At 55.6% G+C, this 24445-nt stretch overlaps 1 protein-coding gene across 10 annotated transcripts in view; it reads left to right on the forward strand.

The window, feature by feature from the left end:
- Window positions 1–338: 338 nt before the first annotated feature.
- The window catches only part of Fbrsl1 (fibrosin like 1), a 76752-nt gene continuing 52645 nt past the window's right edge, over window positions 339–24445 (forward strand). For 5 of the 10 annotated variants that reach the window (XM_074061039.1, XM_074061030.1, XM_074061032.1 and 2 more), the window contains exons 1-2: window positions 347–665; window positions 15106–15303. In XM_074061039.1, the coding sequence (XP_073917140.1) occupies window positions 381–665; window positions 15106–15303 (483 nt within the window). In that variant the 5' untranslated portion in view covers window positions 347–380. Of the gene's footprint in view, window positions 666–15105; window positions 15304–16129; window positions 17814–24445 lie in introns of those variants that run through there. The other 5 variants (XM_074061035.1, XM_074061029.1, XM_074061033.1 and 2 more) reach the window with 3 other exon arrangements.

Genomic DNA, 24445 nt, shown 5'->3' on the forward strand with positions numbered 1-24445 from the left:
GAGCTAAGGCCCGACGGAAGTGCGTCAGTTGTTATCCGCTCCGGGTGCCGTCGCTGCCGCGGCTGCCTCACGATCCCAGCGCCCAGAAGCCCGGCTGCCCGCTCCGCCCCCGGCCGCTCGCCGCTACCACTCTCCGATCGCCATGGGGTACGCCCCCAGGGGGCCAACCGAAGGCCGCTGAGCGCCAGCCGCCAGCCGATGCGCCGGGCCCAGGCCGGGGGTCCCAGGCCGCGCGGTGCCCGGCGCTGAGCGCCCGCGCCCGGCATGTCCGGCCCGGCCGGCCGCCCGCCCCGGCCCCGAGCCCGCGCGGCGCCCTCGCAGTCCGGCGGCGCGGCGTAGCAGGCGGCGCTGGGCGCCAAGGTCACCGCCGCGGTGCCACCATGGAGGCCAAGGTCCGGCCGAGTCGGCGCTCGCGCGCGCAGCGGGACCGAGGCCGGCGCCGGGAGGCCGCCCGCGACGCCCGTGCGCAGAGTCCGTCTTCGGGCGATGAGCCGGAGCCCAGCCCGGGCAAAGAAAACGCGGGGCTCCGCGGCGCGCCGCCCCCGCGCCCTGCGCCCCGCGCCGCGCGCCCCCCGCGGCGCCGTCGCCGCGAGTCCAGCTCGCAAGAGGAGGAGGTCATCGACGGCTTCGCCATCGCCAGCTTCAGCACGCTGGAGGCCCTGGAGGTAGGTGGGCGCGAAGTCCCGGCCAAGACCCTCTGGAGCTCGTGTCCTCCTGCCGACCCGGTACCGCGCGCCTTAGCCTTGTTGGGAAGACCGAGATCGGTTGAAGGGCGGTTGAGCTGTAGGGAAGACCTAGACCACGCCGCCCAGAGTGGGCCCTCGTTTCAGTTGTGTTGCCAAATTACCACTCCGTATCCGGGCTGTACTGGCAGTGCTGAGTTTTGGGAAGCGGCGATTATATATTGACATTTAGGTTTGTTCCTGTTCGGCCTTCCCTGTAGGGTTCTGTGTAGAGGGCAGAAGGAGGGTCAACCCCGAAGAATCCTTCTTGGTTATGGCTGCTTGCTGCACGGGTAATAGGTTGGCAAGAAATATTGTGTGTCTGGTTCAGTTGTCATGGACAATATTTGCTGAGCAAATACTACCCATCTCGCTTGAACTCCGGTGAGCAGAGAAGGAAATGAGGCACTATCAGAGGGGTAGCAAGTGGAATGGGTAAGGGAGCTCCTGTGGCCCTAGAACTCCAGTGGGCAGAAATGCTGGGAGGTCTCTAGGGCACTGCCAGATCCCACAGCCTCAGGGGTTTCAGCCAGCTATGCTGGCAGGAATGCAGACCCCCATCTGGGTGAGCACTTTCTTAGGGATCTTCATCTGCTGGGATTTAGGTCCCAGGAATCATTCACTCAGTGTCCAGCCCTTCTCACTCGCTCTGGGGTTCAGGGGGTGATGATCTGGGATTCCCCAGTCTCAGACTAAGCTTTGGGAAAGGCATATGCTCACTGCAAGTCGGTAAAGGGAGTTCTCGCCAAGTTCACTCTAACTCTGGGGTCTTGTTGGATCTGTAGATAGCCAAAAGGGACAGCCAGGGAAAGTGGCCTTGGCATGGGTTTGCCACTTTCTAGCTGGGCAGGTGGATGGACAGAGTTCATGAAGCACCTGTAAGCAGAGAACAGTGTCTTCTTGTGCTCACTATGCTACCCAGGTATGGGAAACCTGAGATGGGTTCTGGCCCCAGGCCAGAGGTCCCTAGAACTTTGGTGGGGAGGGGCGTTCTGTCTCCAATGCTGACCCACACTGAGGTTCTGAAAAAAAAAAAAGGTCCAGGATTTTCTGCATTAGTCATAACAATGACAGGGAGGTTCCTGAGTACTTACTATAGCCAGGCCCTGTGTGGAGCTCCTGCTCTGCAGCCTGTGAGGCCCCATGCTGTGTATCTGGAACTGCCCACGTGCCCACCTGTGTCTGCTCCCAGGAAGGGAAAAAGCAAAAATACATAACTATGGCCCAAAGCTCTGCACACACAGTTGGGCTTTTTCACTCCTGCTGTAACACATTGGCCTCTTCTGTGTCTCTGGCCTTGCAACCTCCACACCTGCTGTCCTCTGTGCCAAGGTGTGGTTGTAGCTCAGCCCAGATGTCACTTTGGACCTCATCTGAAGTGGTATCCCTTCACAAACACACCCACTCCACCCCTTGGTCTCGCCTACTTTGCTGCCTGTCATGCCCACTCTGTGACACTGTTAGGACTAGAGTCTCTCCTCACAAGAGGAGGAAAAGCAGACCCTGTGCCTGTCTCCTGTGGGCTCCCAGTGCCCAATACAGAGCTCAGCACATGGGGAGTGCCCTCTGCATGCCTGTGCATTGAGGGAGGGAGTGAAGAGAGGAACCACCTTTCAGGAAGCTGGGTCACTATGTAAGGTAACAGCCTACTGTCATGAGCCAAGCCCATTTGAATCGAAGTGCTCTGCTCTGGTTACACCACTCCTTTGAGGTCACCCACCTCTTTAGGCTGAGGGTACTGGGTTTGGGGGGCTTGTGCGGGCTCAGACCAATCATGCCAAGTGACAGTGAGATTAGCTTGCCTCTCCCTCACGTTCACACAGGACAGCATCCTTCAAGAGATTTCACACTTCTTTCTCTGCCCTTTTAGGCCTGCCTTGGAAAGTACGGGACTTCAGGGGAGTCATAATGTCTAGATCTGCCAGTGGTGTCTTGATTGGCCTTGTTTATTGCTAAGTGTAGTAGATTGACTCATGATCACATTGATAGTGGTGACTGGTTCAGTCTATGTTCACTCTGCCAAGCTGTCTTTACAGTCATTAATTCATTTATCCTTTAAATGACCTACAAAGGAGTCTGGTCAGCCCAACTCCACAAATGGGAACACTGAGGCCCAGTGCACTAAGTGGTGAATCCACAGCCAGGGGAGTCTGCTCTAGCCTACACAGTCTGGAGTGTGGTCCCCTGCTCCACAGCCTCCCACATGAGACACTGGGAGGGAGAGATGCTGGCTGCATACTCAAGGTCAGCAGGACCCCAGTCCAGAGGTAGAACCTGCTCTGACTCCAGCACCAGCCTCTGCTTATTGTCACTCCACCCCAGGCCTAGGGACTGTTCCCATCTCTCGACACTGAGTGTAACCCTAGAAGCAGCTCACTCCTAGGCATAGTGGTGGATGTGAACAACTGAATGGCAGGTCAGACTTGAAAGGTGGATTCTGTGAGCAGAAGAGTGCTGTTGCCTTTAATCTGAGGCTGCCAATACAGGCCCTAAGCTGCAGGACCCTGTGGTTGGGCAACCCTATCACCTTTTGCGTGCACCCAAATTTGCCCCTGCATGGGGAAGCAGTTCCTGCCTCCTTTGTACCTGTATCTGTGGGGGGACAGCAGGTGCTCCCCCAGTGTCATGGTGGTAGCTGTCTGCTGAGGGGGGCCAGTGTGGCAGCTAATGATCCACAGACTCAGAATAGAGCCTTGTGGCTATGCAGGCTGCATAGGGGCCCTGCAGGCCTGAGCCTGGTCCCCTTAGAATTTCTTGGGTGGAGGGGTGGGGACAGGGTATCTGAAGAAGCAGGGAATACACTTGGCCAATTTGGGCAGACTCTTTCCTGTAACAGCTGTGTTCCTGGTTGCACTGACAAAAGGTGACAGGACTCCTAGCCCCCGGGAAGTACCTGGTGAACAGCAGGAGCAGCGCTGCTGTTCTCTGCCTGAGGAGTACTTGTGGGGCTGTGCCAGACACAGCTGCTGATCTCAGGCTACAGAACAGGTTGTGTCAGTACCTGAATCACCTGGGGGGCAGTTCAAACCCTGCTTTCAGTCCCAGACAGATGTGCACCTTCCAGCCCCCAGGACTGGCCCTGCATAAGACGCTAAGGTGGAAACCACCTCCTGGTTTGATGTTCATGTTACTTTTTTTTTGTTCATTTGCTTATGTAAATCAGTAGAGCGATACACCTGACTCAAAAAGTCAAGCTCTATGAAAAGATGGGTGCTGTAAAGTTTCAGATCCAACTTCCACCTCCCAAAGTGTCTGACCTTTCTTTAGCCTCTGTACGTGGACACAGCCACATGCAGCTGTGCCATCTACACATGGAGTGAAGGGTATTCCTCACATCTGTGCATTTGTACCAAAGGTAAAGGTAGAAGAAAAAAGCCCAATATAGTAAATGTATGGTGCTCAGGGACTTCCTTTCTTTCATTATGTGTTTCTGCATTTTCTGATCAGCATGTGTTACTTTGATAATCCACAAAACACAAAAAAAATCAACTTGATCTATGTGTGAAGCAGTACTTAAACCTCACTCCAGCCAGGCACAGTGGCTCAAGTTTATAATCCTAGCTACTCATGAAGTAGAGATTGGAAGGGTTGCAGTTCAAGGTCAGCCGGGGCAAAAAGTTAACAAGACTCCATTTCAACCAATAAAAGCTCAGTGCAGTGGTACGTGCCTGTTTTCCCAGTTATGTGGAAAGCATAAATAGGAGAATTGGGTGGTCAAGGCCAGCCTGGGCATAAATGTAAGACCCTATGAAAAATAACCAAATCAAGAAGGGCTCAAGTGGTAGAGTGTCTGTGTAGTAAGTGTCCAAGTTCAAACCCCAGTACCACTGGAAAGAAGAAAGAAAGGAAGGAGGAAGGGAGGGAGGGAGACTATGCTGGTCTCAACAATGGCCACCTAGTGTTTGGCTTTCCAAGGCTGTCCTGGGTGAGCTGTGACTTCTGAAAGTAGCTGAGCTCATCTCAGCAGCAGATGGGACCTCAGCAGGGATGTGAGCCTGATGCCTGCACGTTCTTGTGACCCAGCCCCAGAGGGTGTTGAAATGGGGAGTACCTACTTTTGGCTGCATTCTGAAGGTTCAGGTGGTTGGTCTCTCTGAAGGGGCCATATGCCCATGCCCAGCCATCCCTGCACAGATAGGAATGGGACTGAGACCACACAGGCATCTGGACTTAATTGTGAGGAGAGCCAGAGGAAAGGGCTGCTTTTCATTCAGGAGTCTGAACCTCCTGGTTTTCATTCAGGTGGGGAGACAGAGGCTCAGTGAGGGGATGTGCTTTACTCATAGTCACAGGACTGGAGCCTGGAACCCACCTTTGGATGGCGTTGGGCCATTCAGATGAGGTGTTGACCTCAGTCCCTCTCAGAGAGTGGGACTGAGGTGTAGTGGAGGCTGGTCCCTCTAAGGAAGTGAACTGATACAGCATGTGAAAGCAAGGCCATCCCTGGCTCCTAGGCCTACATGGGTGCTCATCACATCCTTGGCAGCCCATCAAGAGGTCAGATCCTTGGCTGGCACTGTGGTAGAGCAGAGCCTGCACCTGTTCCCCTGTAGATCCTAGAAGGGCCTTATTTCCTCACTCTATCTATGGTGCTCACCACTCCCAGCCCTCCTCCCTTCCCGTGTCACCAACAGCCCCTCCCCTCCAGCTTCTTGAGCCTATCACCTCTTGACTGGGACTTCCAGATCCTTCGAGTCCTTAACTGTGGCCACACCTGCCCCCAGTGGCCCCTGTATGCTGCATACTTCATACCAAGACCTTCACATTGACTCTGCCCTCTGCCTGGAAGGTTCTTTACCAAAATATCTGTTCACTCAGGGCTGCCACAGTGGGGAGCCTGACCGACTGCCCAGCTGGCCCCTTCCTACCTGGCCCTTGTCCCCTGACAAGCTACCCCCTATCTACTTGTGTCCTCTCCATATACAGTATGTGTCCCTAACCTGACACAGCAAGTGTTAATTTTGTTCAGATTGTATCCCTCCCCCCAACTGAGACATATACCCAGATCTGTGTGTGTGAGCCTTCCCCAGGAGAAGGCCCAGCATAGCTACTCTAGGACTAGTCAGCAGCCCTTGGCCTTGGGAGGAAGTTCCCTGATAAGTTTATTTCCCTTGGTGTTCTTGTTACTCTGAGTAGAAACTTTGTTTCATTTTATTTTATAATGATTGCTGTTGATATAAGAAAGCCACTTTCCCACCTATTCTCTGCACCAAGGCAATCTTCTGAGTTCTCCTCAGTACTGACAGTTCCTAGTGGGTTCTTTCTGGCTGTCATTGGCAGTCTGGCTTCTGTGCAGAACCTTATGTGGCTGCTCTTCTCACTGCAGTGCCCTGAGTGAGTTTCTGTTTGTGTCTTAATACTGCATTTGTTAGCACTTCCAAAGCTGTGGCTTGATGGCACTGTTTGTGGGCACCTATGTCCCTCCCTCCTTTGTGGAGTTTCTCCTGTTCCTTGGCTCTGATGTATACTGTCTTCAGTGGACCCTTGCCTGGCCAAAGAAGTGTCTTACTGGGCCCGAGTTTTCTCCTGGGACCCAGTGATGCTGTTGAGCTATCTCTGGACCCTGGGAATGAGCCACACATGGCTCTGTGGATGGACTCCTTTTCCAGGTTGCTTTACTGTAGCTGGGGTTCTGTCACCATCTACCTGTAAGATTGGTCTGTTGGCTGTCTTGTTCCACTGGCTTTGCTGCATTTTGCTTAAACACCTCCATCTTTTCTGTACTCTGAAACAAAGTGACAAGAATTGTCCACTTCCTCAGCACTGGACAGAATTCTTGGGTCCTGGTATCCAGTGCTGTTCACTGGTAACCAGTAGCATGGTTTGCGATGGGACCATGGGTAATAAGAGAGACCATGGTACACTCGGCTAGAAGCAGGTGGAGATAAGCCAGGAGGATGCTGACTCTACAAGTTGGGGAGAAAGTGGATGGGCTGTCAATCAGGAGGCCCCTTGAGATGGGGACCTGTAAGCTGAGGCCAAGATGGAGAGAAGAAGGACCCCTGGCTCAGCATCATCCATGTGCATGTCCCCAGGTGGATGCAGCTTGGTTTAGGGTCAGAGACACTCTGGGGGAAGCTCAGCCCATACAAGTCCCTGGGCTGACACTCAGTGTCCCTCCATCCAGACCCCACCTAGATCCCCTATGCCCTCAGCTCCTATATATTTTAGGTGATCACAGGCCTTGGACATTTCAATTTCCCCCAGAGCAGAATTCAGGCCCAAGGCTGGCCCAGAAGAACCTCAGGCACTTTCCTATCTGCTGGGACAATCTGGCCTTGGGATCTGGCCCCTTCTCAGTGACCCAAGGTCAGGCCCTGACTCCTCATGTAGTCTGTGACTCAGTCATTTCCCCCTAAACAAAGGACAGCATTGAGGCTGGGTCTTTGAGCAAGGGCCTGTGTGCCCCAGGTATGTGCACATGTGTATGTGGGTTCATGAGTGTGTGTGTGCTTTTCCCCCAGATACCTCAAAGAGCTGGCAGTGCAGTCCTAACTCCCAGCATGCTAGGAGCCTGTAATACTTGAGAGGGCATGAGGTGGGGAGGGCTTGTGGCTGACCTAGTCCCTCTCTTCCTGCCTCGACAGGGGGACTAAGGGACTAGACATAGGAGGGCTGCCCCTTGGGCATTTGAGTCCTCTTGGGAAGGTGTTTTTGTCTCTTTGGGAAACAGATTGGGGCTCAGAGGAAGGCCAGGCTGGGTGCCCTAGCTGCTGCAGGATAGACTGGGGCCTTCTATCCCATGAGCCCCTATACATGGTTATGGGTTCCAGCTCTGGGTCTTGCTCATAGGGCATGAGTCACACAATAGTTTAGGGATAATGAGGGCTGTAACAAGAGGTAGGTGAAAGATGTGACACTGGTAAAATCATTCCAGTGGACCAGAAGGTACCAGGAAGGACCTCTCCTTGGGCCCCAGCAACTTGCCCTGCAGCCACTCACATGGAGTTTTGCCTCAGAGCCTCCTCCACTGCCTCCTTCGCTGCCCTTTCAGAGGCACGGACAGTCACCAACCGCCTGTCAAGCTTGCTCTCTTCTCCTTGGTCTTGGGAATTTCCCAGTTCCCTCAAGGAAATGGTGACCCTCGACTCTGGAGACTATGCCTGCAGGATGTTTGGAGCTGATCTGCTTGACCAAGTAAGGATTGCTTGGTGGTCCCCACCTGCTTTCTCCTTCCAGGGGGTTATGGGATCCTCACCTGAGGGGGTATCACCTGGCCTGATGGATTGGCAACACTCCAGCGAAACCAGAATTAGCCAGGCCCACTCCTCTCTGACCACAGCCCCTTCCTCAGGCCTCTGAGGGTGAGACTGGTTCCATGTCCATGTATGTGAGACAGGGGCAGCCACACTCTAGCATCCAGACCCCTGCTGTCCTGCCAGACCACCTCCACAGTGAGTGGGCAGGTCTGTCCCATATATGGAGTGTCAGGCTTCTACAAGCAATCAGATGGGCTGACAAGGCTAGCAGGGTGGGTTCTGTTCTCATTTCCTGACTTAAGCATTTATTGAGCTGTGTGCCACACCCAGTTACCGCTGAGTGTAAGGAGGACTGTAAAGGGGCTGTCTTTAGAGCCTGGTGGTTGTAGATGACGAGGTCACACAGACTGGTGGCTTTCTGGGAAAGGGCCCCTGGCAGGGACCAGCCAGAGCACAGCAAGGAGAGGGCTGGGGCGGTTGACTTTATGGGAGGACAGGTGTGTTGGGTGGCAGCTTAGCAGGTGCTAGCTTTGGACTGGCAAGCAGGGGTGTGTGTAGAGAAGGTGGGAGGCAGCAGAGCTAGAGGTGGGTGTCCCCGAAGGTGCCCAAGGTGCCTTCTTCAGGAGCTGGAGTCTGACACCTGCATAGATGAGTGCTTTGGTCATTACAGGACGCTGCTTTTGTACCCTGCTCTGCCTACACAGTTTAACAAGGAAAGCCCATCAGCAAGGTACCAGCTCTCTTGGTTCACCAGCAGGAGCTTTTATTGTGGCTTCTGTAGAAAGCTGGGATATGAGAGAGAATAGGGCAGATTTGCAGTCTTGGGTGCTGTGCTCAAGATCATGGGAGATTGGATGGGCTGGCTCACCTTCTCCAGCACAGGCAAATGCTGGAGGCTCCATGTCGTCTTGCCGATTGTAATAAGATGCAGACACGTGTGTGCATGCGTGTATCAGGATGCCTGGCTCGCCTGGTGAACAGGAGTCTTGGCTCTGGAGGGGCAGGCGCTCTCTCTCGGACCCCAGGGCTAAGCAGCCAGGCACAGAGTCACAACATAGCCTGGGAGGCTGGAGGTGGTCCCTGCTTACCTGGGCTCTCTGGCTGTAAGGAGCAGAGTGGCTGTGTGTATCAAGGGATGTGCATAGCCCCATGGAATGGTGAGCCTGGAAGTTGGCCTAACCTTTAGGACCTTTCTGCTTAATGGCAGCAGTGTCAGATGGCAGACATACGAGTGACGGGGTCAGAGCCAATGTGGTGCTGCTTCCTGGTGCCAGATGTGGCTCTAGGACTTCCTGTGTATTACCTTGTCTTATTCCCTTGCAGCCCCTGAGAAGGGTGCTGTGCTATTCCCCTCCTGCAAGTGGGGAAACTGAGGCACTGAGTGAGACTCTTCCTTAGGCTACAGTGCTGGTGAGTGGCAGGATTAGAATTCAGGTATGGATCACTGGAGAGTGGGGAGCTTCCTCCTGTCTGGCTTGTCCCTCCTCTGTATCCCACTGCCCACCCTGACCCCACAGCCTCCCTGTAGACTGTCCTCCAGCACCATCAACTTCGTCATGCTCACAGGCCAAGGCTCCTTCCCTCAGTAAAAGCCAGTCCTCACAGGGACCTTTGGGATTTACTCTGACCTCTCCTGCTTCACTGTTCCCACAGCCAGACACTTCTGTGCCCCACAAGGCTGCCCCTCCCCACACTGGGGTTGTGATGCCCTACCCCCACACAACCTACCCAACCCCAGAGACCACAGCTGCTACCAGGAAGGGTAGCCCTTGGTGCAGACAGAGTTGAATGGTGGCCCTTGGCGACACCTGGGCTATCCTCTTCAAGGCCTTAGGACTGCTCATAGACCAGCTCTCCTGCATAAAGCTGAAGTAAATATGGCTATGCAGATCCCATTTGCCTAGCCCAGACCCCCAGGGGTGTCCTTGCATCCTGGAATAAGATCTACATTCCTTTCACAGACCCAGGAACCCCAAGGCCTGACTCTGCCTGTGCTTGCCTCCCAGGCTCGGCACATGCCTGCCTGAGGGCCTCTGTACATGCCCCAGCAGGGGAGCCTGTCCTCTCCACCACCTACAAACAGGCCCTTCCTACTAGCCAAGCATGGCAGGGAAGTATGTAAGCTCTGGCCAGATGCCTGGGTTCAAACCTACAGTATATCTCTTCCTCAGCATCTTTCTCCATCTGCAGAGAGGGTGATGAGGTAAAGTATGCCTGCTCCCCTGCTTCCTGGTGCCAGGATGGGGGTACTGTGGTGAACACATTTAGGAGTACTAGGGTCCCCCACACCATCCCTGTCCCCTCTAAAACCTTGCTTTGGGCTTCCCTGCCCCAGGCAGATCTGGCCTAGGTTATTGGACCCTGTGCCCAGAATTATGCTGGCGGCAGTGGTGACTGATGCAGGCAGATGGGGCAGCTCACCCTCGGGCACCTGCCCTGCCTGCCACAACCTGACTCATCCAGGACCTTTTACTTCCCAGGCCTGTGGCTTCAGCAACAACCCTGATGGCTGCTCCTGTGTTACAGATGAAGCTCTGGGCTGGGACAGCCTGTCCCTGGTGACAGCTTAACAGCAGCTGGGCTGGGCTGGAAGGGAACAGAAATCAGACCTAAGCTGCCTCCCCCAGGGGTCTGAGGCTTGAGAGGGTGGGGTGGAGGAAGTGTGGTGCTGTGGACGGATGGGACTCTCTGGCTCATCCTTGCCCCAAAGCCAGGGAGGATGGGCTAGGGAATATAGGACACAGAGTGTACTGTCTGTCCAGGAGTACTGACCTCATGGGAGTTGCACTGAGGGACCTGTTTAGCCTGACTTCTGGTGGAGGGACTTGAGTAGCCCAGTTCCCAGTGGTGTGGAGCAGGCATCAGCCACCAGGGGAGGGGATCCAGCCTTTTCCCAGAGTCCCAGGCTTATGGCCTTCTCCTCTTCCCGTCTAGCTGCCAAGGAATCAGCTTGTAGGATCTCATCTTTTTCTTCAGGGACAATCTTGTCTCCCTGGCTTTTGCACCAACTCACGTTGGTTGTCTTCATCTGAGTCCAGATGATCTCATTTCTTTCTCTTTTTTAAGCTGTGGAGAAGTTTGTGTGTAGAGAGTATACACAGAACACACGTCCATGTTGAAAAAGTGACCTCAAGTGAACCACAAGATTAGGCCTGGGGACCCTCACGTCCCTTCTGCATGGTGACAGTTGCTATAGGAGGCTGTCTCCTGCCCATTGGTACCTCCTCCTTGGCAGATAGCTACCCCTGGGCCATCCCGCTGTCCTGCCCTGCTCTGAGCCCTCAGCCCCAAGAAATCCTGTCAAAAGGAGGAGCTGGGATTGAAGCACAAGATTGCAGGCGGATAGGGCCCATGGCCTTTTAATAAGTTGGAACTAGAAGGAAAAAAATATCAGTTAGGTTCTGGGTACATCACAGAGACTGGCCTTAGAGCCATTTGCCAGGCCAGCAGACATAAACTGGGTCAGGAGTCAGCAAGGGTCCCAATGGGCTGCAGACAGTGGCTTGATACAGACCCCAGGCAGGTGGCCTCTGTGCTGCCTTGCCGGGCCCCAGCTCCTCCCTGGGTAGTGATGCCTGTTGGTGTCTGCTCCTTGTCTAGCCACAGGATGGAGTCTGCTTTGTCTCAAGGTGACCCCTCTGTCTAGACAGTGCCAGGCACAGTGCAGAAGCTGGACAGAAGTGTAAAAGAACAAAGGTCTTTTCACAGCACCCTGGTGGGCTATCGGTAACAGGAATGGTTATGCCAGGCTGAATTGGTTGTGTCACCTAGGTGTCTGGCGCTCTGGCCCCCTTCCTTGCCTGGACCCCAGCACAGTGGCAGTGTGACTGGCTCTGCCTCCCTGTTTCACATGGCAGCCCATACTCAGTGGTAGGTGTGAAGGCGAGAGCATAAACCAGCAGCAGATTTCAGGACTGGGATGCAGCACAGAGGCTTCTGGAGCAAGTGAGGGTCAGTGAGTCCTGTGGGACCTGTCCCCCAGGTGCACATGACCATGCATGGAGTCCACATGAATTCTGGTAGCCAGCTGACATTGGGTACACTTGTCAGGGGCATGAGGGGGCATCACACAGTGTGCGGGTATAAGCTGAGAGAGGGAAGGAGTCAGTAGAGAGCCCTCTTCCCACCTTAGCTACAGGAGTGATTAGATACAGTCTCCACATCTGATGACAGTTGGGAACTGCCCTTCTGACCCCCAGGCTGAGGGAGAGGGGCAGTGGGGTTGGCTGCAGGCACCTGATTGAGCATGACACCTGGAGTCCTGCCTGTGTGGAGACCCAGGGCTGGGTTAGGTGGAGACAAACCACAGCACAGAGAACAAGTAAACAAGGAGGAGAGAGGCCACTTTAAATAAGGTGGTCAGGAGGGGGGTGAGCCGTGGGCACCAGAGCGCAGGGGTCAGCCAGTGCCAAGGCCCTGGGGCAGATGCGAGTAAGGATTGGTGACCATTGCACAGTGCCTAGCAGAGAGTGTGGCTAGGTCAGGCAAGAACTGGCAGGGAAAGCTGTGGGGTTCAAACCCAGACTGAATGCAGATGTGAGGGGCATAGATGCTGTTAACTGAGAGAGCCAGTGAGACTGAAGAACGTGCAGCTGTAGTTGTGCGAGGCCTCAGCCCCTGATAGCGCAGCTTCCTGTCCCAGCCAAGAGCACCCTCTAGGGCTTAAGGCCCAACCCAGGGTGATGGTGTCACATGGGGCAGGAAGCCCCATGTCTCAGGTGAGCTGTTCCCCAGGCTAGGCCTTACTGCCCTGCCAGGGGGGACATCTTTGGGCTTGGTGATAAGTTAGAAGGCCACATGTAGTTCTAGGAGTGTGGGAGTGCCTGCCTAGCTGGAAGGGATGGACTGAGCAGTGGGAGCCATGGTGGTAACAAGCACCTTGCCCTGTGAAGGGAAATAGGTCTGTGTTTTCTTTGTTACAATTTCTTTTCTCTCTGCCATCAGCTTGCTATAGTGCAATTAGAAATTTTTTTGGTGCTGCATAGTAATGACATTTAGGGAGCTGAACCAGTTACGTAGAATCGGGGCAGGAAAATCTAGTGGGCGATGTCAAGGCAGTACACGGTATCTTTCCTAGAGAGGAGAGCAGAGTGCTTTGGAGGCTCGGCCACTGCTGGGGTGAGTGCTGGGCTTACCTTGACCAGGTGTGCATCACAGGCAGCTCTATGGAGGTGAGAGGAGGGGAGGCCCTGTAGTGACCAACCCTGGCTGGACGCTCTGGAGCTCCTAGTGTTTGGCCTCTTGTCACTTTGGCAGTGGTTGGTACTCCCCAGGGCTGGGCTGGGTAGTAGGTACTAAGGACACATGTGAACCCCAGGCATCGCTAAGGCTCTCTCTGCCATGGTCTCTTCATTTGGAGCTGGGGTAGCCTCAGCACTGACTTGAGAGAGGGTCATGTGAGTGAATGTCTGTTGAGCACTTAGCAGGGTGCCTACGCACTCTGGGTGTGAACGTGGAACCTGCAGCCTGGGCTCTGATTTCACCCTCTGTTATCAGTGAACCTTCCAGACCCTTCTTTGGAGTCCTGGCACTCTTGTGAGCGCCAGCACCTTCCCTGGAATCTAGCCCTGTCTCTGGGAACCAGACTGCTAGCCCAGGGTCCTGTGCTCCCTCAGACCCTGGAAGGTCATGAGCAGCCCTGCTGCTACCTGCCTTGGCCCTGGGTTGTGGGTGTACAGCCTCCGTGAACTTCAGGGCTGACCCCAAAGGTGGACATGCAGTGACCTTGTGACTGCTGGAGACAGCCTGCAGCCATATGGGCTGCCAATGTTCCTGCCCAGGGTTGGCCTACCTGCCACAGGGTTCTTGGAGCAAGTGCCACAGGGACAGTACTATAGCAAGGCCAGCTGGCACTGTAAAAGCTCCACACTTTTCATGCCCACCTAGTGGGCCAGGTGAAGGGTTAACTTGTGCTTGCACCAAGAGAAGCTCAGAACTAGGGTCTGGAATGGTCCCTACCAGCACTCTTTGGGAATCTTCTTTGTTCCTTTGGGTGAATGTGGCCATGCCCTATGGGCACAAGATACATCCATGAACCCCTGGGATACCTGGAGGTCTTTCCTGTCCGGGGGCAGGGTCTGGCATGGCTGCTGTCCTCTCAAGTATCTGTTCAGTGGCTCCTTGCACAGCCCTGACTGAACAAGGGCAGATCCTGAGGTGGACAAGAAAACCTTCCTGTGCAAGGAGTATGAGGCCAGAGGTGAGCCAGTGGAAATGAGGGGCCCATGACAGTCTGCCTTCATTTTTTTAAAAGCAAAGAAATGCCGAAGTAATCTACAGAAAATGTGGTAAATTCAAACCATTTGTGTTAGCAAGTGTATCTTTCCAGCCACATGTGAACAACCAAGCAGCTGGAGAGGTAGGCAGGGCCTGGGCAGCTGTCCCCACCAGCCTGGTTCCCAGGCAGCACCTCCATCTGCTCTCCCTCTGCCTGCTCTCCCTCTCCCCCTCCTGTCTTTCTGCTCATTGGGAAGCTCAGACAAGCCCAGCTGGGTGGCCTGAGGCAGACTGTCTTTTCAGGGTTCTTAGTTGTGATCAAAGTCGAACGCTTGATTCATTCAGACTTTGGGTTGCACACACTGAAACAGCTCTGTTGCCTCAGCTGCAGCATTTGATGTATCCAGGGGAGAGTTCCTGGGGCTTTTCCTGTGGAGTGTGGGATGTTACCTGGAGAACACTTCCTATGGGGTATCACCTGGGAGATGCTTCCTATGAGGCATGGTGTATCACTTGGGAACAATTTTGTGGGGTGTGGGATAGCACCTGGAGAGTACTTCCTGTGGGGTGCCATCTGGGGGCACTTCCTGTGTGTCACCAGAGGAAGTCTGCTGTGATTCCCTGATCCCAGGCCAGGATGTGGTGTTGAATGCAGCTGAGGAATGCTGCACTTGCCTTCTGCTGATGCCATGTGAGGCTGTCCACTGTGCTAAAGACTCAGCCTATGCCTCATTGCTGGGACTCTGTAACTCCCCCTTACCTGTCTCTCAGTTGTTGAGGGTCCTCCCCGCACCAGCCACCTCACCCATCCGTTCCCTTTCAGACATGGTCTTTTCAGGATGGAGGCTCCTCCTGACATGTGACACCTCCCTCCAGAACTGTCATAACCAAGGACCCAGCCCCCAGTGTGATGTGGGCCCTCAGTGGGTCACCTCCGATTGACAGGCTTTCCCTGCCTCTTCCTGCAGAAGGACATGGCCCTGAAACCACATGAACGGAAGGAGAAATGGGAACGTCGCCTCACCAAGAAGCCCCGGGAGTCAGAAAACTGCCCATCTGCAGAGCCGAGTGAAAACAGGCAGCCCCTGGAGGTGGGCAACACTGGGCAGGACTTGGAGTCTGAGTGCGAGGAAGGCACCAGGGTTCCACTACAGCCCTCCAAGCAGGTGAGCTTCCCATCCCTCCCCAACTCGGGAACCGCAGCTGGGTCTGCCCCTGGGCCACACCAGTATCTGGACACCACCCATCGGCATCTGGCCTGCTTGGCAACGTGTCCATCGTTGTTGGGCTTGGGGTATGGGGCACATGCGGATGGGCTCAGGGCTGGCAGGTGGGCTAGGCTGGTTCGCGGAGATGCAGGGACCTACCCAGGCCCGGCTGGAGAGGCCTGCCTGGGCCAGTGCTACCGCCTTTCCCAGGATGGCAGGGGTGTGTGCTGGCCAGGGTGGATGACAGTGCTAAGCTGATAGGCTGGCCCCGTTTCCCGCTGCGTCTGTCAGGTTCCGCCGACTGTAGGTTTCCAGGGGTATCCAGTGTGTCTGTATGAACAAGGGAGCAGGCTCACTGCTGAGTGTTGTCCGCTGTGCCTGTAGCACTCTGCTAAACTGCGGCGTGGGGGAGGGGGCATTCAGCCACAAGACTTGTGGTTGGTGGTCTGGGTGCAAGGAACAACCAGGAAATAGGGCTGCCGCCCCTGCTCCCCAGGGGGCCTTTCTGCCTGAATGGGATCAGGGCCAAGACCAGAACAGGGCTGTCAAGAGCAGGTGAAAGCTGGGCCAGGACTGTCCTGAGTCCCTTCTGTCCTGGGCACAGCACAGTGCTGCGCCTGCATTCTGGAGTCCCCAGGTCTCACCTTCCCTCAGAGGGGCTCCTCTTTGAGTTGCCTTGGGAATCGGGCTCTGCAGAGGGAGCAGCATGTCTCAGGGGCCCGGGCTGGACGGGGGGTCTGCGGCGCCCCTGCCCAGGTGGACACGTGCTCTTTCTTCCATGCAGGTGGGCTCCCCAGAAGGGGGGCCGCTCCCAGCCAGCCCCTGGCACCAGAACGGCCCGGCCCAGCACCAGCAGCAGCTCCAGCCCAGCCAGCCCAGCCAGCCCAGCCAGCCCCAGGGGCCCCTCCCAGCCCCGTGTCAGCGCTGCCAGCCCCGTCGGGCACCCCCGGACCCCGGGCAGCCCTGCCAGCCCCAGCGGCCATCCCCGGGTCAGCACAGCTGGCCCCAGCGGTCACTTCTGGGCCTGAAACAGCCCCGCCAGCCCCGGCGTTCACTCCTGGGCCCCACTCAGCCCCGCCGGCCCCAGCGCCTGCTTCCAGCCCCAGATCAGCTCTGCCAGGCCCAGCGCTCACGCCCGACTCAGCCCTGCAGGCCCCTCTGGGCCCTCCCAGGCCCCAGGCAGCGCAGCCAGCGCCTGCGGTCCCTCCTCGCTCCATGGCACCGCTGCCGCCCACTGCGGTCCCAGCTGACCCCCTGTCACCTATGCCGCCCACTGCAGTCCCTATTGACCCCCTGTCACGTCTGCCGGCCCCTGCTGGCTCTGTGGCACTGCTGCCGGTCACTGAGGTCATGGGCCACACCATGTGTCTGTGGCCGGCCCTGTAGGACTGCCTCAGTTCAGCGCTGCCGGCCCCTGCGTTCCCCACTGGCCCATTGCCAGCAGTGCCAGCCTCCACGGTCACTCCTCACCTTGCGACCACGCCGCCAGCCAGCCAGCTCCCTCACAGGCCAGTGCTGCTGCCCCCAGCGGGCACTCCTAGCCCCTCATCAGCATAGCCAGCCCCGCAGGTCTCTCCTAGGCCAGCCTAGCCGCCCCCAGCAGTCATTGCTGGGCCTCACACAGCCCCAGCAATTAGTTGAAGACCCAGAGAAAACCATCTCTCCTAAACCTTCCCTGCTGGGCCCCAGACAGTCACACCAGCAGAAGCGGCCCCTTCTGGGCTCAGAGCAGCCCCAGCCACCCAAGCGGCCACTCATGGGCCCAGAGAAGCCCAGCCAACCCCTGCGGTCACTTCTGGGCCCAGGCCAGTCCCGAAAGCCCCAACCATTACTTCCCATCCCTGATCGTCCTTCACTTCTGGGGCAGCCAGGTCCATCCCGCCGACCTCTCCTGAGGCCCCTGTGCCAGCCAAGGCGTCAGTCCTTGCTGGATCTGGTGCCAGCCCGTCAGTCCCAGCCTTCGCTCCTGGCCCTGGGCCATCCCTGCCGGCCCCTGAGGTCACGGTGGACTCGATACTCTGCCCCAGGGGTGGCCCGCCAGGCCCCCTCTGTGAGCCCTGGAGCCTGATCCCTGAAGGAACCTCCTTGGATGAATTTGTCAGGCCACCCTGAGCAGGCTGTGTTGTTAGTGGGGCCCCTAGGGCCAAGGTCCCTTATCCCACAGGCCTGAGATGCTTTGCCAGACTGGACTGAGGCCTTCTCCAGACAGGGGCTGGCTGATTGCCATCGGAAAAGGAGGCAGAGCCAGAGGTGGAGCCCCTGCTGTGCTGTTCAGGCTTCAGCCCATCCCACCAGGAGGAGAGGAGACAAACCTGGCATCTTCTGACCACCCCACCATGACCTCCCCTGCTGGTGTCAAGGCCTCCTGGTGTCACGGGGCCCCCACATGTGTGCTGCTTTGTGATATACACCCCCTGGGAGAGGGCACACAGCAAGCCCTTGTCTGTGCCTCTAAATTGCCAACACTGTCTTTGTATCTCTGAGTCTCCATGCACGTGTGCCGGTGTGCGTGGGTGCATGTGTGCCTGTGAGCGGTTGTTCCTGGACGTGTGGGCATGTGTGATGGGGATTGCCAGCCCAGGCCTTACTGTCCTGGGCCCACCCTGTGTGGCCATTGTGCATTCCCTTCCTCCAGGCAGAATAGCTTAAATGAACTAACTGGTCAAGAGGTAGGCTTGGTGGACCAGGTTTCAAGAGTTCCTCCTCTTCTAGTGACCTCCTGAGGGGTCCCCAGCTGTAGGAGGGATGCACAGGGGTGGTATCCAGGGACTGCCACCCTACCTCTCAGGGCTGTGCCTCAGCCCTAGTGGGGACACCAAGATAGCATGTGAGGGTCTTCAGGGCAGCTGGAAAGCCTCTTTGGGCCTTCTCCACCCCCTGCCAGAATGACAGCATTCTGTGCTGCTCTTGGCTGCCCCCATTGAGACAGGTCTCATTCAGACAGCAGGGCTATCCTTGGGCCCCATGCCTGCTCATCCCACAGACCATGACCTGTAGTCAAGGTTGCCCACCTCTGCCTCAGACCCAGGTCTCAGGGCAGCCCCACACTTAGGTCTCCTGGAGTCCCTTCGAGAGTGAGCTTAGGGAGGGAGCTGGTGTCCAGAGGAGGGAGGATGCTGGGTTCTGCTGTCTACAGGTCTGAGGGGAGCCCAGAGCCATGCTGGCCACCTAGTCCAACCCTGTTGGGGGTGAAGGGTGGTGCAGAAATCCCCAGGTCATCTGGTGATCCCCAGCCTTTCCCCCTTCCCTTGCTTGAGGACCCCACTGTCCATGCGGTCCATCTTGCCCCGTCCCAGCCCTGTAGCCTAACCACCTCCCCAAGCCAGGGCAGCTCTGAGCCCTGCCCACGTGGGCAGGCCACCTTTCTGGTGCTCACCTACAGCCTCCATCCCGGGAATTTGGGGCTTATTTTTCTGATTAAAGAGAATAAAAGTGCCATACATTATTTTTATAACATTGTTAGTGTTCGTAATTTGAGCAGATGAGCACATCTTCCTTACTCTGAGTGGCTTTACACATCTGTACTTGGCTCTCAATTCATGAATCCTGACCAGAGAAGGACCTGGGGAGCCCATCCTGTTCTACCCTGTCCACCCTGGCTAGAGAGGGGCCATCCTGCCTCTGTCCCCCATGAAGGCTGCTGTTGTGCCCAGGGCGTCTGAGCTACAGAGTGTGGGACTCCTTTGAGGGCAGACCCCAGACCCCTCTGAACCTGCCTTGTGTTTGGCCAGTGGTATGTCACCTTCGGGATGTACCTTAGGGATGCTACATCCCCGTTGGGACACATGGGGGAGCCTAGGATCTGAATCAGCCTGTGACCCCAAACATGCCCCAAGCTGGGCTCTGCATTTGGAGTGTGGAGTGGGTTGGGGGGCAGTTCCTTTTTTGCTGTAGTTACCCTCAAACTTAGTTTGGCAGCAAGTTGCCTACTGCCTCACACCCACACAAGCCCCTCTGACAAGTGCTGGGCAGCTCCCCTGTTTCTGTGCACCTAGTGAGGGTCTGAATTGTCTTTCTTAAGACCTGTATGCTGCCCCTCCCTGAGGGCATGGAAAGGGGCTGAGGCCTCTGTAGCCAGCTGGGTCCTGGTGACCAGGAGCAGGGGTGGACACTGGATACTTACTGAGGAAGCCATGTGGGTCCAGCCATGTGTGAACCTAGAGGGGCTCATGAAGGCTGGCATCAATCCCCAGCATCCATCACCAGCCTTGGGCGCAGGCTACCACCATGGGGAGGGTGAAGCCACCAGGACCCCAAGGGATTGGCCCACACGTACCATGTCCTCAAGGAAATATAAACTCCATGTGGCTGGACCTTTGATGTTTTGTGGGAGGGAGGGTTTTGGGGGGTGGGACTGGGGTGTGAACTTAGGGCTTCACACTTGGCAAAGCAGGTGCTCTACCACTTGAGCCACATCTCCAGTCCATTTTGCTCTGGTCATTTTGGAGATGGGGTCTCAGGAACTATTTGCCCAGGCTAGCTTTGAATCATGATACTCCTGATTTCAGCCTCCCAGGCATTACAGGTGTGAGCTACTGGAGCCCAGCCCTTTGGTGTTTCTGAACAGCTGGAAACCCAGGTTATTCTGTCGATTTGTCAATTTGAAATGTTGGTGGCTTATTCTAGTTTTCATGACCTGCCTTACTGACCAAAGGATGCAGCTATGTGGACTGCTTGGCCCTGGGCTTGGCAGCTAGGGTGCAGGCCCTGAGGTGTGGGCAGGTTTCTTGTTCCTGAGCATTTGGGAGTGTCTCCAGGCTGGGCCTACCCTAAGAGGTGTGCTTGGGTCCTGGTAGCTACAGGGGGCAAGTGGGCACTGCCCAGCCTGAAGTTAGTCATGGAGTATGTGTGGGGTTATCAGTGGGTGTCTGGAGAGCCCACCACTGCCTGAGTGAAGCCCCTCTGGAAGCAGGATATCCGTGTTGCTTCTGGCCTCCTGCCTCACCTGCTCGGAGTCAGCAGAATCTTCCCTGCATGGGCAAGGAGCCATGGGAAGATGAGGGGAGCCTGGTCTGTGTGGGGTGAGCCCTGCCATGGGGGCTGGAGCTAGGAGGGCCTTCTAGAATGGAAGTCAGGGTCAGCCTAGGAGGGATGGGCTTGGGTGTGGGTGACCTCCTAGCAGTCCAGCCCTGGCCCTCACCGAGGCATCTGTGTATGTGTGTGTGTACCCCTGCCTGTGCCCCTCCTGAGTTCAAAGGTGTCTGTCTGGGCACATGCCTCCATGTTGGAAGGCCTAGGGCCTTCCCAGTTGGCTCTTTTCTCAGGTTTCGTACACAGCTCCACATGCCAGATGCTGGCCAGGCCCTGCAGGTGCCTCAGTGGGCCAAGCAGATGGAGGCTGCCTCTTGGAGCCTCCTAGAGCCACAACTGAATTTCCTAACTCTTCCTTCAGCCAGGAGAAGGCTATAGCAGAGGGAACAGGGCAATTGCTGACTGAACAGTGCATGCATGGGCCAGGCAACCAGACCCAACCTAAAGTGACAGGAAGAATGAGAGCCGGCCTAGAAAGGGAGCGGGGTCTCTTGAGTGGACGAAGGAGGGGTGTGGGGGTTGAGCAAGCCAGGGAGCCTGACCTGAGATCCCTCCGTTGCCTCTCACTTTTCCACATGGGCCCAGGATCCCAGAGCCTGAGCAACAGAGAGTGGTCCTCAGATGCCCCCCTGGCTAGGGACTGGGGATGAAAGACTGCAGTGACAGGCAGACATCCCTAGCACCTGGCAGAGCTAAGGGGAAAACCCAGGGACAACAGTTTCCACTTCCAGCTACAGGGCCTACCCCATGTAGGGAACAGGCTCATATCCTGGGAGCTTCCAGAGAAGCAGGGCTGAACTTGCTTAGTAGCACTGCCCATAGACATAGCAAGTGAGCTACTACAAATGAATTTTGTTTTGTTTATTATTTAGTTAGTTAGTTAGTTTATGAGAGAGAGATTCTCACTATGTAACCCAGGCTGACCTCAAACTCAAGATCCTCCAACCTCAGCCTCCCAAGTGCTGGAATTACTGGAGTGTGTCACTGCACCTGGCTCTACAAACAATTTTAAATGTTCTAGAAGTTGCACTAAAAAAGTTAACTGCTAAAATCCATCTTAATAATATATCTCATTTAACTTCATAAGTTCAAAATGGTATCATTTCAACATGTAATCAATATAAAAATTATCAGTGATGAGCCAGGTATGGTGGTGTGCTTCTGTAATCCCAGCACTCAGGAAGATGAGACAGGAGGATTAGGGCTTAAGTCCAGCCTAGTCTACATAATGACAAGATCCCGTCTCAGAAAAAGCAAAAGTAAACAAGCAGAAAAACACCTGCCGTAACATGGAAGGAATAGTCCAAATCGCCCTGCATCTGCTAACCTGAATTTCTGCATATGGCAGCTCTGTTTCTTTTCAGCCATCTGTGTTGGTGTTCCAAGTGTGGTGTGTGATTGACAACTTGTCCAGCTTCACCACAGCCCAGGTAGCCCAGTAATTTTCCCAAGGTCAACACAGTGAGTGGTTGAGCCAGGATCCCAACCCAGGCAGCTTATTGTGGCATCCATACCCATGGCCTTGTTCCAGTCAGACTCCTGCCTTCCCCAGCAGGTGTTAACGTCCCCCCCACCACCACCAGTGACAGCCCCTCCCTGCGGTAGGCTTTCCAGAAGGTTCACTTTGGAAGGTTCCCTCCACCCGCAGGGTGAAGCCCAATCTCCTGGACATGCCCGTGAGACTCCTCATGGCCTGACCTCCCATGCAGGGTCCTTCCCTACCCACCCCATTCCCCACCCAGCCATGTACACCTGCTGTGTGGCCATTGCTGGCTTGGGTTTTCTCGTCACTTATAGGGCAGTTGACTGACTGGGATGAGTAGAGCCCTTGCAAGAGACCCGGGCTTTGTCTCCTGGCAGACGAGCTTCACAGAGAGCTAGCTTTGTGGCCTTGGGCAGGTCCCTCACTTTCCTCCTCTGTGGTTGTCCCTCTGGGTTGTTCAGAGGACTGTGAGTATGACCTGCCTGGTCCTTAGATGGCTGTGCAAATGACTGCCTGCCACTGTGACCAGCAGCTTCTGCTGCCTTGGGTGCCGGTGAGCAGCTGTACGGCTTCTGGGCCCTGCTGTGCTTTACCTTGGGGTTTGGGTCTGGGCTGCTGACGGAGGGCCCCACACTTTGTAGTCAGCACCAGTGGCCAGGGACTCCCCAGCTCCACAGTAAGCCAGAGGTGGCTGCCTCCTGAGGGTCAGCCTCTGCTCTCATACCCCAGCACCGGCCTTGGGCAGGTGGTTTCTGTCTTGGCTTTAGTTTACTCCCTTTTAAAGTTGGGCATTCATAATGGCACATTTGTGTTGGGGTTGTGGAGACAAGAAGTGAAAGACTCCAGCCATGCTGTTGGATGTTACCATGGTGATTACTGCTCTTACTCTAACAGACTTCGTAACTTCTTCCTCCTGTGGGCACTGCTAGCTGGTTTGAAGCCCAGACCCTGAAGGCTTATCTTTGTCCTCAGCAGACCCAAATCTTCTCATGTGGTGTGGTGGTAACTAGGCTATGGGCAGGGCTGGCAGTCATTCAGTGGTCTTTATGCTGGCACCTGAGTCGGCCATCATAGGGAGCAGCAGGCTGGGTCCCTACTGCTGAAGTTGCTCCACAGGACAGTCCCCACGTGGACTGGAAGCTGTGGAGGAATGGTGCACCAGGGAGGGCCCTGGGACCTGGCAGGCGCTGCACCCCACCTGCTCCCTGCAGCCTTGGGCCACCTGGGTACAGGGAGGACACAACAACTTCTACACTGTGCAGCCCTGATTCCAGCCAGGAGGGCTGGGCCTTTGGCATATGCTGCTTTGAACTTTTTAGTCAGTCCCTGTTCTAGGTCCTGTGGTGCATGAAGTTAGTCAGCCTGGCAAGACATGGTAGAACAAGTAGAGACTATATTGTGAAGGTGACAACTCAAGAAGGGAGGCTCCCTCAGGTCAGGGCTTAGGGAGGAGCTCTCCTGCAGAAAGCACAGGAGGTAGACAGATCGCTGGGGTCTGCTCTCCCCTGTGCACTGTTTTGCTCATTCATCCAGGGGCTCTAAGCAGGAGTGACATGAGCTGATGTGTAATTCTAGAGCAGCCACGAGGTGGCAGTGCCAGTCAGGAGGCTGCTGCTGCTCAGAGGGGAGCTGGTGGTGACTTGAACTAGGTCACTAGTCTACTGAATGGATGGATATACCAACTGAGCAAGACTCAGCTGAGGGGGCCAGGAATTGACAGGACCAGAGACCCAGCTCCAGATCTGGTGGCACATGTTAACCAAGTCCACACTGATGGGGTTCTGTGGACAGGACAGGGCTGCTGCCCCAACCCTTCCCCAGCAAGTAGGTCTGCACAGCCAGGTGCTGCAGACACCCACAAGAGCTCCCTGGTGATGAGGCTTCTAGTGCCCTCAACTCAGCTAGCGTTCCTTATATCATCTGCTGTCTGTCTCTGTCTACTCATCCATCCATCCACTTGTCTATATATCCATTCACCATCTACCATCCACCACCTGTGTATTCATCTGTCTGCAGTCTACCCATTCATTCATCTACCCCTCTTAATCCCAGTATGTAGAGAAGGCTAAGAGGGTGAGTAGCACTCACAGGTCCCTGATAGTGTGCTGACTCCTCCTCATTGTACCTTCTGTGCTGGGTGTGCAGGAATCAAAGACAGCCCCTGCCTGCAGGGCTCTCACAGACAGAGGAACCAACAAGCAATCCATATTAGTCAGCTTTGTGTCACTGTGACAAAATCCCTGAGTAACCAGCTCATCAGAAGGAAAGGTTTCTTTTGGCTCACAGTTTCAGAGAGTTCAGTCTGGTCTTTTGAGTCTATTGCTTTGACCCTAAAGTGAGGCAGGGCATCATGGAGAGTATGAGAAGGAACAAGAGGCCTGCTCACCTCATAAGCAGTAGAAAATCAAAAGGAGACTCAATATCCTCCAGGGCCCGCCCCTAGTAATCTAACTTCCTCCCACTAGACCCTACCTCCTGGAGGTTCCACCTCCTCCTAACAGTGTCATAGACTGGGGACCAAGCCTTTAACACATGGCCCTTGGAGGACATTCCAGAGCTAAACCAGAACACAATCCCTCTCTACTT

The sequence above is a fragment of the Castor canadensis genome, chromosome 18 (genome assembly GCF_047511655.1).
Source record: "Castor canadensis chromosome 18, mCasCan1.hap1v2, whole genome shotgun sequence".
Lineage (NCBI taxonomy): Eukaryota > Metazoa > Chordata > Mammalia > Rodentia > Castoridae > Castor > Castor canadensis.